This window comes from Oryctolagus cuniculus, chromosome 7 (assembly GCF_964237555.1).
Source record: "Oryctolagus cuniculus chromosome 7, mOryCun1.1, whole genome shotgun sequence".
NCBI lineage: Eukaryota > Metazoa > Chordata > Mammalia > Lagomorpha > Leporidae > Oryctolagus > Oryctolagus cuniculus.
In genome coordinates, this window is record NC_091438.1 from 161,079,846 (window position 1) to 161,092,519 (window position 12,674).

General features: G+C 59.6%; 1 protein-coding gene across 1 annotated transcript; it reads left to right on the plus strand.

Moving 5' to 3' along the window:
* Nucleotides 1-1,302: 1,302 nt before the first annotated feature.
* Nucleotides 1,303-4,876, plus strand: HES2 (hes family bHLH transcription factor 2). Its single transcript, XM_002716150.5, has 4 exons — nt 1,303-1,437; nt 1,522-1,617; nt 1,855-1,954; nt 2,030-4,876. The coding sequence occupies exons 1-4, from the start codon at nt 1,393-1,395 to the stop codon at nt 2,290-2,292; spliced, it is 504 nt and encodes a 167-aa protein (XP_002716196.1). The 5' UTR covers nt 1,303-1,392; the 3' UTR covers nt 2,293-4,876.
* The last annotated feature ends 7,798 nt before the right edge of the window (nt 4,877-12,674 follow it).

Here is a 12,674-nt window from a genome sequence, read left to right on the forward strand (position 1 = left end):
CTGGATTCAGGCGTGGGAAGGGGACCGGGCTCAGGCACCCCCAAGCTCTGCTGGGCCAAATACACCAAGTGATTCACTCCCATCCTTAGGACTATGCTGAGGGTTAATGGAGGCAAGGGCCTTAAGGTCTTGGGCCTCAGCCTGGTGTACAGTAGGTGCCCCAAGCACTGTGGCAGTGCTGCACACTTCCCGCAGGTCTGCCAGGTCCAAGCTGCCCTGGCCGGAGACTGGGCCTCCTTCCTGATGCAAACACTGGTATGAGCTGGCTTTCTTAGGCCCCTCTGGGGAGCACTGGGGAGGCCGCCAAGCCAACGGCAGCGCAGGAGTGAGGCTCCAGTGGCGGGAAAGGGGTCGGGCCAGCACCCTGGACAGGGCCAGCCTTGACTCAGCGCCGCGGGGCTCTCTGGGCATCCTGCCCGGGTCCCCCAGGGTCTGTCTGACGGGGATTTGCAGTGTGGCCCCCGAAGTGGCCGTTGCCAGCCAGCCGGCCGGGGAGGGGATCGTAGCAGATGGGCGGGGGACGCCCGTCCATTTGCCGCAGCAACGGCCACGCGGCGGGGAGGCGGTCCCAGCGGCCGCTGAGGCCCAGGCTGGGCGGGAGCTGGCGTCCGGGAGCGCCCCGCCCGGCAGTCGCATGAGCTCTGGCTGCCCCGAGTGGGAAGCGGCCAGAGCCGGTAGCCGTATAAATGAGCGCCGAGGGTGCCTGGGTGGCCTTGTCTTCTCTGGGACCAAGTTCTCCCACTACAACCAGAGGATGAGGGATCCAGGCGACCACCGAGGTGGTAGCCGCAGGAAGTGGCCGTGTGTGTGTGTGTGTGTGTGTGTGTGTGTGTGTGTGTGTGTATGGAGTCCCTAGAGACAGCCTAACGACCAGGGTCCTAGTCTTGGACTGGCAGCGAGGGCGCGCCTCGGTTTCCCCATCCAGCTGGGTCGCTCAGTCCATGAAGCGGCTGTGGCGGGGGCCGTGCCCTCCTAGCCCTCGTGGGAGCTCCCCAGGCCCCACGAGGCCCCACGGCTCGGCCGCAGAGGAGGTGCTGAGCTGAGCTCCGGTGTGGGAACGGATGGAGGGCGGCGTTGGAGAGGGGGGCGCGCAGCAGGACGAGGTCCTTCCAGCAGGTGGGGTCATCACCACCCGCCGCGGGCGCTAAAAAGCGCGGCGCCCAGGACCCGCTGCAGCCAGGACGAGAAGGCCGGGAGCAGGTCCCTGGGGACCCCCGCGGTCCCCTCCAGCCCCACCCCGCGCAGGAACAAAAGCGGGAGGTGGGAGCCGCGGGCGGCCCGACTCAGAGGGGCGGGGCGGGGCGGGCGACGTCGCCTCCTTAAAGCCCCGCTGCTGGCGCGGCGCTCACTCCTCCGCCTCCGGGCCTCGATCCGGGTGCCGCCGCTCAGAGCATGGGGCTGCCGCGCAGAGCTGGGGACGCGGCGCAGCTGCGCAAGGTAGGAGCTGGGGACAGGAGACCTGGAGGTCGAGGCGGGGGCGTGACCGCCGCCCCTAATCGCGGCTTGTGCGCCCGCCCGCAGAGCCTGAAGCCGCTGTTGGAGAAGCGCCGGCGCGCGCGCATCAACCAGAGCCTGAGCCAGCTCCAGGGGCTCCTCCTGCCACTGCTGGGCCGGGAGGTGAGTGCCCGGGCGCGCGGCCCCGGCTCCACGCCCCGAGGCGCGCGCGTGGAGGGTCGGGCTTGGGGCGCGCGGCGGGGGCGGGGGCGGGTAGGGCGGACACTGCGGGGCAGACCCACCGCTGGCCACGGCGCGGGGCCAGCAGCTCCCGCCGAGAGCGCGGCGCTCTCTGTGGCAGCCGGTAGATCCCCGTCTGCTTTGCCGTTCTCGGTCCTCCTGCCTCGTGCCGGGGCGCAGAACTCCCGCTCCTCGAAGCTGGAGAAGGCGGACATCCTGGAGCTGACCGTGCGCTTCCTGCGGGAGCTGCCAGCCTCCGCCTGCCCTGCAGCAGCTCCGGGTGAGTGCCGCGCCCCGCGCCGCCCCGCGCCCTGCGCCCCACACCCGGCGCCTCACGCCGCTTTCCGCCCCGCAGCTCCCTCTGACAGCTACCGGGAGGGTTACCGCGCCTGCCTGGCCCGCCTGGCCCGTGTGCTGCCCGCGTGCTGCGTCCTGGAGCCTGCCGTGAGCGCACGTCTGTTGGAGCACTTGCGCCGGAGGGCAGCCGGCGCCACCCCGGACGATGGGCGCCCTGGGAACCACGGGGGTCCGCCCTCGCCCGCCCCACCGCCCGCGCCTGCCCCCGCGCCCTCGGCGCCCGCGCCTCCCCGCGGCCCCGGTCTCTGGAGGCCGTGGTAGCCTCCTGCCCGATCCACAGACCGTGCGGACTGCGAAGGACCTGAACGAGCTCTTGACCGCGGTGGCCGCTGAGCCCACCACGAGGGACCAGCGCAGCACCCACACCCAGGCCGGGACCCGGATGTTTGTGACAGGTCTCTGCTCAAGGAATGGCTGGTAGCCACCCTTTCTCACCCCAGCTGGGGAGCGTCTGGGCTGCAGGGGAAGGAAGGAGCCCTCAGCCCAGAGGTGGTCCTGGCGCTGCGCCAGCCACAAGCTGCAGGAGCAGCCAGCTCACCTGCCCCTGCCCCGGCACTGGCACCAGACCAGGCTTGGGCCAGGTGCGGCCATTTGCTCTGTCGGTCATTGCCCTCCCAGCCCTTCTTGTACCTGCCCAACAAGCTCAGGAACCTCTGGCAACAGCAGCAATGGCCTGGGGGCTGTGGTCACACCTAAGGCTGTGCTCAGGACACCAGAACAGGACAAGGGGACAGTGCAGGGCTGGGGAGCTGTCAGCTCCGTTCCTAGGACCTCCCACTCAAAGCCTCTGACAATAGGGGCAGTGCTGGGAGTGGGGGCTGGGTTAGGAAGCATTCACTTAGCAACTTTGCACCATGCCCCAGGCTGGGTGGTCTTGGCAGGTGAGCATGGGATGACAGTGGGGCTGCCCGGTGGTCCCAAGGAAGCTTGTGCCCTGGCGGGCCTGAGCCCAGCGCAGAGACAGTGCTGGTGCGAGGTGCCCAGGTCCCACCCCTACAACTGCAGGGACTGAAGTGTGGCAGCAGGTTAAGGAACAGGGAACACCCACTGCTCATCTGAGCTGGTCACCAGGAGCGACCTGTTCCTGGGACTTCTCTTTGCTTTCCACACAAGCCAGGAGGGCTTTAGGGGTCTCTCGGGGAGGGGCCTGAAGGTCCCAGTTATGGGCGTCCGAGAAAAGGCGGGAGCACGAGTGGCCCGTGGCTAGTCATAGTCCTGTCTGGAGAGAATTCCCTGGGCGGGTGGGAAGTCTTCCCCTGGTCCCCAGGGCACTAGAGCGGGAAGACGGGACGGATGGAGGGAGCGGACAGTCACCACGTCGGACTTGGGCACACAAACCCGTGGTGACCTGGGTACTGGTTCGGGAAGCTGAATGTCAAGGCCACAGCGTGAGGCCTGCAGCCGGACTGCAAGGTCCTGCAGGGCAGGGCTTGGGCTGGGCGCACCTGTACGCCCAGGTGGCCCCTGGAAGCTCGATTAGCATGGTGAACTAGTGACAGGTGATGTGACTGAACCCTGGACACCTGGCCTTTGCCTTCGCTCCCTTTCCCCAGACCCCTGGGTCACGAGGCCCCCTGCTTCCTGCAAGGGCACTTTGTCACTTTTGCCTGCTCTGAGAACACGCCCGGCTGGCTGGCACTGCTTTCCTGAGCTGCTGGGAGCAGGTAGAGAAGGAGAGCGGGAAGCCGCAGCCGAAGCCCATCCGGGAGCTCAGGTTCCTCTTGGATCGGGCTGTGCCTATGGCACTCACGGGACAGGCGCCGGGCCCTGCACACGGAGACTCTCACCGCAGGGTTCACCTGCAGGAACTGGCCCGGCCGCCTGCAGCCATGCCCGCCACTCCCGCGGCTGTGCCTTGTGTCGACCCGGCTCCCAGCAAGGAGGGGTGTGCAGCTGGGCCAGTGACTCACTGGATCAGGTGCTCTGGGACCTGGGCTGGGTGGCACACAGGAGCTGGGGCGTGCCCGGGCAGGTGAGGTTTCACGGAGTTTCTCTGTGGAGATGGCCACGGCCCGGGAGGGCTCACCCAGTGCTCCATGCTGGACTGTGAATTAAGGGCACCACCTCCTGGCAGCCCTGCAGGAGTTCCACGCCCCATCTGATGGCTGCAGGTGAACACAGCCAGTGTGTCGGGGGGAGGGGGGCAGGGGCTGCTTCTGTCAGAGGGTCATTTTAGGACCCTTCACAAGGAGGACCCACATCTGGTCCAGTGGCCAGCACCATCTTGGGGTGCTTGTCCTAAGGTGATGCTGTGACCCAGTCTTGCTCCCCACTGGGGAAAAGCCCCCCCCCCCGCCATGGCTCTCGTAAAACCACGAGGCCAGTGACCCGAGGACAGCCAGGGCTCAGGCTCTCTGGGAACCTCCTCTGTGCTGGGACGTGGCTCTCCCGGGACACAAGAGCTTGGGACAGGCCCCGGCCTGGGCCCTGGCAGCAGGCAGTTAGGAGAGATCGGATCTTGTTGCCATGAGAGTGAGAATAAAGAGTGGGTTGTTGAGGCCGGCGCTGTGGCATGGCAGGTAAAGGGGCCGCACATAGGCACCCGTTAGAGTCCCGGCTGCTCCACTTGCGACCCAGCTCCCTGCTGATGCACCTGGGAAGGCAGCGGAAGATGGCCCAAGTGCTTGGGCACCTGCACTCTCGTGGGAGACCTGGATGAAGCTCCTGGCTTTGGCCTGGCCATTGTGGCCGCCCTTCAGAGAGCTGCCCGGGCGTGCCATGTGGGGGTGACGGCAGTCACCCACTGAAGCGTACATGATGAAAGACTTCCGTCTCTCTCTGCCTCTGCCTCTCTCTCTCTGTAACCCTGAGTTTCAAATAAATAAATAAATAAATCTTTTTTTAAGAGTGGGTTGTCATTTCCTAAACATTTGCAAATTGTCCCGCCCACCCGTGAATCGGGGCTCCTGCAGCTGGACCTCCCACTGTCTGGGACAGGAGCAGAATGAGCTTCCGTGACGAACGTCGTAAGGAAGCTGTGGCCCTGCTTTGGGGCGCCCCTGCTTTGGGGCCTCCTCTCTGGAGGTGGTGGGACACGGGGGTCTTTCCCAGCGTGTGCACCACCTGCTCTGACAGTCTCTGGCCACAGCCACGTTACAGAGCTGGGCAGGCAGCGTTTGGGGCGCCCTTGCTATCCTCACCAGGGGTCTGGAAGCCTCTTCCCACCACACACCCACATCAAGGCCTTATTTACTTTTCACAAATGCTCCAGGATGGGGCCGGCGTCGGGGCAAAGCCACTGCCTGTGATGCCAGCATCCCATATGGGCACCGGTTCGAGTCCCAGCTGCTCCACTTCCCATCCAGGTCCCTGCTAACGTGCCTGGGAAAAGCCCAAGTGGAAGACAGCCCAAGTGCTTGGGACCCTGCACCCACGTGGGAGACCTGGAGGAAGCACTGGCTGTTGCAGCCATCTGTGGAGTGAACCAGGGGGTGGAAGATCTCTCTTTGTGTCTCTCCCCCTCTCTCTGTAACTCTGACTTTCATAATAAATAATCTTTAGAAAACAATGCACCAGGCTTTACAAACTGCACCAGACTGCGAGAGTCAGTCTAGAGGAGAAACCGCTGCCAAAGGCTTTGGTTCCCGTGGTGTGGATTTGCTTCTTGTCTGAGTCCCCGTAAGTGTGCTGTGCCTTGGTATGGGATGCCCGCGTGTGTGAGTGTGCATGTGAGTACGTGTGTGAGTGTGTGTCCCTGTGCATCCCAGGAGCTGTGGCCTGTGTGTGCATGTGAGTGTGTGTGCAAGTGTGTGCACATGTGTATGTGTGTGAGTGTGTGCGTGTAAGTGTGTGTGTCCCTGTGCTGTGGCCGCCCTTCAGAGAGCTGCCCGGGCATGCCATGTGCCATGTGGGGGTGAAGGCAGCCACCCCCCGAAGCACCCAGTGAGAAACTGGTTTCTCTCAGGGTTTTCAGAGGCCCTGGCAAAGCCCCAGGGGCTCAAAGCAGCTCTAGTAAAACCTGAATAATAGGTTCGGAGCGTGGGAAAGGCGCTGGAGGACACACCCACCTGTGCACACGGTGTCTTGTCGCCTGGAGTCCACAGGGTGGCAGCAGAGATCAGGAGCCTGGTGGCTGGGCACTGGCTGGCCCAGGATGGCGGGGATCCCGGGTTCCCCCGCCTGCCCGCAGGGCTGAAGGAGGAAGATTCCAAGCTGAGCACGTGGGCACAGCTGTGTCTGATGTGGGGGTGGGCCCGGGAGCCGCCGTGGTGGTGCTCGGTGTATAGGCCTTTGTAACAAGCCTCAGGGAGCATAGCCCACAGGGGTCTTAAAGAACAAGGTGGGGGGAGGCGTCGCTGTGGCCAAGTGGGCTAAGCCCCGCCTGTGGCGCTGGCATCCCACACGGGCACCAGTTTGTGTCCCGCCTGCTCCACTTCTGATCCAGCTTTCTGCTAATGCCCCTGGGAAAGCAGCAGAAGACGGTCCAAGTGCGTGGACTCCCGCCACCGGCATGGGAGACCCAGATGGAGTTCTAAGCTCCTGGCTTGAGCCAGGAGGTTGCAGCCATTTGGGGACTGAACCAGAGGATGGAAGATCTCTCCCTCCCCCCACCCCGTAACTCTGCCTTTAAAATAAGTTAAAAAAAGAAAAATGGATTAAACGTTTAGGGTGTGGGCATTTGGTAGAGCAGTTAAGATGTGGCGGGGAATGCCTGCATCCCGTACTGGGGTGCCTGGGTTCAAGTCCCAGCTCCGCTGTGAGTTGCAGCTTCCTGCTAATGTGCAGCCTGGGGGCGGCAGGTGACGGCCACCCGCGCGGGAGACCCGTCCGAGTTCCTAGGCCCCAGCTTCGACCTGGCCTTGCGCTTGCTGTTGGGTGCATTTGGGGAAGGAACCAGCCCAAGGGATCTCTGTGTGTCTGTCTCTCTGGCTCTCACATCCAATAAATGAAACAGTTTTTAAAAGATAAGTTTATTTTGGTGCAAAAAAATTTGAAATCCGTGCATAGTTTTCCAGAATATGTTTTTTGAGAGCCTCTCACGCTCATGCGTTCAATCTTTTTTTGTACCAAAATAAACATATTAGAATTCCATTTCCATGAAGTGTTTGAAATTCCCTCGTACATTTGAGACGAGGAATTCCATCTTTTTTTTTTAAGATTTATTTATTTATTTGAAAGCCAGAGTTACACAGAGAGAGGAGAGGCAGAGAGAGGAGAGCTCTTCCACCCGCTGGTTCACTCCCCAGTTGGCCACACGGCTGGAGCTGTGCTGATCTGAAGCCAGGAGCCAAGAGCTTCTTCCAGGTCTCCCACGTGGGTGCAGGGGCCCAAGGACTTGGCCATCTTCCACTGCTTTCCCAGGCCACAGCAGAGAGCTGGAGCAGCCGAAACTTGAATCGGTGCCCAGATGGGATGCCAGCACTGCAGGTGGTGGCTTTACCAGCTACGCTACAGCTCCGGTCCCAGCAATTCTGTCTTGATTTGTACAATATTAGCAATTAAAGCACGTTAGCATAAATGACATTTTCAATGTAAGAATAAGTATATTTTACAAAACAAAAGTATCCGCAGTGGTGTGGTTATGCCGTCAGCTGAGACGCCTGCGGCGGAGACTGGAACTCCCGGGCCTGGGGCTCGGCTCTGCACCCCGTCCCGGCTTCCTGCAAACGCACGCCTGGGAGGCAGCAGGCGCCGGCTGGGGGAGCGGGTCTCTGCCACCGCGTAGGAGACCTGGACTGAGTTCCTGGCCCCTGCTTTGCTCTCTGCCCTGTCGCAGGCGTTGCAGGCATCTGAGGCGTGAACCAGTGCATAGGAGCTCTGCTTCTCTCTCTCGCCCCCCCCCCCCCCCCCGCTTCTCTCTCCTTCTCTCTCTCTCTCATCTCTGCATCTGAAACAAAAATATTTTAAAAATTTGGAGGAAACAATGGCTTTTTAAAAAATACTTTTGTGTTGCTCCTCTTCCAGGCCAGCTCTCTGCTGTGGCCCGGGAGTGCAGTGGAGGATGGCCCAAGTGCCTGGGCCCTGCACCCCATGGGAGACCAGGAGAAGCACCTGACTTCTGGCTTCAGATCAGCACAGCGCCGGCCGTGGTGGTAATTAGGGTGTGAACCAACGGAAAAGGAAGACCTTTCTCTCTGTCTTTCTCTCTCTCACTGTCTACTCTGCCTGTCAAAAAAAAAAAAAACTTTTGTGAATCTCTTCACTGTGGACCGGAACAGCTGGCATCTGGTGGCCACCCTGTACTCGGTGCATTTGCTGCCGTTTCGGCAAAAGCACACGGAGAGGATGAGGCCTCAGAAGGACGTCAAGTTGGGAAAGGGAGGGAGGTTTAGCACTTTATCGTTTCTTCAGAAAATCACAGAGATTTGAGAGAGGGAGGGGGGGGGGGTCTTCTGTCCGCTGGTTCACTCCCCAGTTGGCCACAATGGCCAGAGCTGAGCTGATCTGAAGCCAGGAGCCAGGAGCTTCTGCTGGGTCTCCCACCTGGCTGGCAGAGACCCAGGCACTTGGGCATCTCCTGCTGCCTTCCCAGGCCATGGCAGAGCTGGATCGGGAGAGGAGAAGCCGGGACACAGATCAGCACCTGTATGGGACACTGGTGCCGCAGGCGGCGGCCTCACCCCTGAGCTCAGGAGCCGGGACTCCGTCCAGGTCTCCCATGTGGGTGGCAGGGACCCACCTACCTGGCCCATCTTCTGCCGACTTCCAAGGTGCATTAGCAGGAAACTGGATCCTAAGTGGAGTAGCCGGGACTCAAACCGGCACTCCCACAGGGGGTGTGAGCATTGCAAGCGGTGGCTTAACCCCCTGCGCCAGGATCTAGCCCCTGGATGCGTGTTAAGTAAGCCCCACCGATCTCCTGTGCATTGTCACTGGGTCTTCCACACAGGCCTGGTTAGGGAACAGCACACCTCGGCGGATGGAAAACACTCGCTGAGCAGTGCAGGCCTCCCTGATGTTGTCATTTCCGTGTCACGTGGCCGCTGGAAACCCACTGGACACCTGTGAGGGAATGAGAACGACACTGTAATTCCAGAAGTTTCTATCTCGCGGGCTCTGTGAACGGGTCTCAGGGACCTCCAGGGCAGGCAGAAGACGGTCCAGGTGGGGGTCCCTGCTACCCACATGTTCCTGGCTCCTGGCTCTGGCCTGGCCCAGCCCTGGCTGTCGCGAGCATGTGGGGCGTGAACCAGAAGGTGGGAGCTCGTGCTCTCTCTCCCTCTCTCTCCCTCTCTCTCTCCCTCTCTCCCTGTGACTTTGTCATTTAAACAAATAATAAACAAATAAATGTTTAAAAGTGTGTCGTAGGCCGGCGCCGCGGCTCACTAGGCTAATCCTCCGCCTTGCGGCGCCAGCACACCAGGTTCTAGTCCCGGTCGGGGCGCTGGATTCTGTCCCGGTTGCCCCTCTTCCAGGCCAGCTCTCTGCTGTGGCCAGGGAGTGCAGTGGAGGATGGCCCAAGTGCTTGGGCCCTGCACCCCATGGGAGACCAGGAGAAGCACCTGGCTCCTGCCTTCGGATCAGCGCGGTGCGGCCATTGGAGGGTGAACCAACGGCAAAGGAGGACCTTTTTCTCTGTCTCTCTCTCTCTCTCTCACTGTCCACTCTGCCTATCAAAAAAAAAAAAAAAAAAAAGTGCGTCCGTGTGGTTTCACTGGTGCTGCTGCCTCGGTGCGGGGATAGACACGGAGCCACAGTGTGGAGACAGAAGGGATCAGAAAACAGGCCTGGAGAGCGGAGGAAGAGGAGGCGGAGGAGGCCCCAGACAGGAAGCAGACACCGCGCGGCGTGCTGGCAGCTTCACTACAGACAGGTGGTCTAAATGCTCCGGCTGGAAGGGAATGAGCATTTCAGTGTGCATGGAAAGGCAACACTCGACTGCTGTGTGCAGTTGTATAGGAAACCCACTTCAGGGGCCGGCGCGGTGGCCTGGGGGAAAGCAGTCATCGCCATCTCATACGGGCACCGATTCGAGTCCCGGATGCTCCACTTCCCATCCAGCTCTCTGCTATGGCCTGGGAAAGCAGTAGAAGATGGCCCAAGTCCTTGGGCCCCTGCACCCACGTGGGAGACCCTGAAGAGACTTCTGGCTCCTGGCTTCAGATTGGCGCAGCTCCAGCCATTGCGGCCAATTGGGGAGTGAACCAGCGGATGGAAGACCTCTCTCTCTCTCTCTCTCTCTCTCTCTCTCTCTTTGCCTCTCCTTCTTTCTGTGTGTAACTGACATTCAAGTAAATAAAAAAATCTTTAAAAAGAAATAAAAAAATTAAAAGAGAAAATACTGACAACTGAAACAAATAGTCTAATCCACAGTTAGAGTTGGGGGTTTCAGTCCTCCTCCCAGGGTAACTCATAAAACAAGTGGACGGCAGGGCCGGCATTGTGACGCAGTGGGCTAAGCCACTGCCTGTGACGCCAGCATCCATGAGCACTGGTTTGAGTCCCGGCTGCTCCACTTCTGACCCAGCTCCCTGCTGATGTGCCTGGGAGGGCAGGGGAAGACGGCCCAGGTGCTTGGGTCCCTGCACCCACGTGCGAGACCCAGACGGAGTTCTGAGCTCCTGGCTTTGGCCTGGCCCAGCCCCGGCTCCGCGACCCTTTCGGGAGTGAGCCAGCAGATGGAAATCTGTCTCTCTCTCCTCCCTCTTTCTGTCTCTCCCTCTCTCTCTATAACTCTGCCTTTCAAATAAGTAAACACATCTTTAAGAAAAGAAAAGAACATGAAAAGAAAAGAAGTAATTTAAAAAAAAAAGACCAAAAAAACAGGAAGCCAGTAAAAGGTGCAGGAAAACCAAACATTATCAACAAAACCAGCGCTGGTGAGATGCGCGCTATCTCAACTGTTCACAGAACGGTCTCTAAGGTGGGCCATCTGCTGGGCCAGTAACAGTCTCAGTAAAGTTAAGGAACTGAAGTCACACAGAGTCCGCTCTACAAACACAGCGTAAACAGAGGCGGGTGTTTACCGTGGCAGATACCATGACGACTAGGACGTCCAAGTTCCACACTCGAGTAGTGGCTTTGATGCCTGGCTTCCAGTCCCGTTTCCAGCCTCCGGCTAATGTGTGCCACCGGGGGCAGTGTGATGGCTCCAGTAGTGGGGTTCCTGCACCCACTGGAGAGACCTGGGTTGGGGTCTTGGCTCCTGGCTCCGGCCCTGCCCACCCTGCCCGTTGAAGGAGCGGAGGAGCGAACCAGCAGATAGGAGCTCTCTCTGTCTCTCTCTGCCTTTCAAATAAATAAATAGCCAACAACAGATAGTCAGAAAGTTCCCAGACACTCGGAAATTAAACAACAGACATAAATAACTCATGGGTTAAAGTTGAAATCACAGGAGAAGCTTGTGACTGGAACTAAAAACAGAGCATACCAAAATCTGTGGGAAACAGTTCACGGGATGCTTACAGGTGAGTTTAGGACTTTAAAGGATTGAGTTAGAGGGCTGGCGCTGTGGCGCAGTGGGTTAACACCCTGGCCTGAAGCGCCCGCATCCCATGTGGGCGCCGGTTCAAGTCCTGGCTGCTCCACTTCTGATCCAGCTCCCTGCTAATGCGCCTGGGAGAGCAGCAGACGATGGCCCAAGTGCTGGGGCCCCGGCACCCACATGGGAGACGCAGATGACGCTCCTGTTCCTGGTTTCCATCAGGCCCAGTCCTGGCTGTTGCAGCCATTTGGGGAGTGAACCAGCAGATGGAAGACTTCTCTCTCTCTTTGCCTCTACCTCTGCCTTTGTCTCTCCCTCTCTGTAACCCTGCCTTTCCAATAAATTAACAAATCTTTTTAATAAATCAGTGATTTAAACTTCCACCTTAAGAAACTAGAAAAAGGGGTGGGCCTTTATCTAGCAATGAATTCACTGCTGAGACGCCCACACCCATGCGGGTCCCGGTCCCGGCGCCACTCCCAGTTCTGGCTTCTGCTATCGCACACACTGGGAGGCAGTGGTGATACTCGGGTGGGTGGGTCCCTGCCTCCCACGGGGTGGACTTGGACGAGTCCCTGGCTCTGGCCTTGCCCAGCCCTGGTTGTTGGGGCATTTGGAGAGCTCTAACTCTCTCTCTCTCTCTCCCTGTATCTCAAATAAAAATAAATAAATTTATGAAAAATCTAGAAAAATATGAATCAGGGCCAGCGTTGTGGTGTAGCAGTAAAGTCACTGCTTGCAACACCAGCATCTGATATGGATGCCCGTGGTGTAGCAGGTTAAACCGTCACCTGTAGTGCCGGCATCCCATATGGCTGCCAGTTCAAGTCCCGGCTGCTCCGCTTCCCATCCCGCTCCCTGCTAATGCCCCTGGGAAAGCAGCAGAGGATGGCCCAAGTGCTGGGGCCCCCGTACCCTCACGGTAGACTCAGATGAAACTCCCGGCTCCTGGCTTCAGCCTGGCTCAGCCCTAACTGTCGCTGCCATTTGGGGAGTGAACCAGTGGGTGAGAGATCTTTCTCTGTCTCTCTCTCTTTGTCTCTACCTCTCTCTGTAACTCTGTCTTTCAAATAAATACATTAAATCTTTTAAAAACGCAAGAACAAGAATCTGGGGTGGGTGTTGTGGTTCAGGGGTAGCTGCCCCCATGCCAGACTGCCTGGGTTTGAGTCCAGCTCTACTTCCTTCTACTCCAACCTCCTGGGAGGTGGCAGAAGATGCCCCAAGTGCTTGGGCCCCATCACCCACATGGCAGTCCCAGATGCAGGTCCTGGCTCCG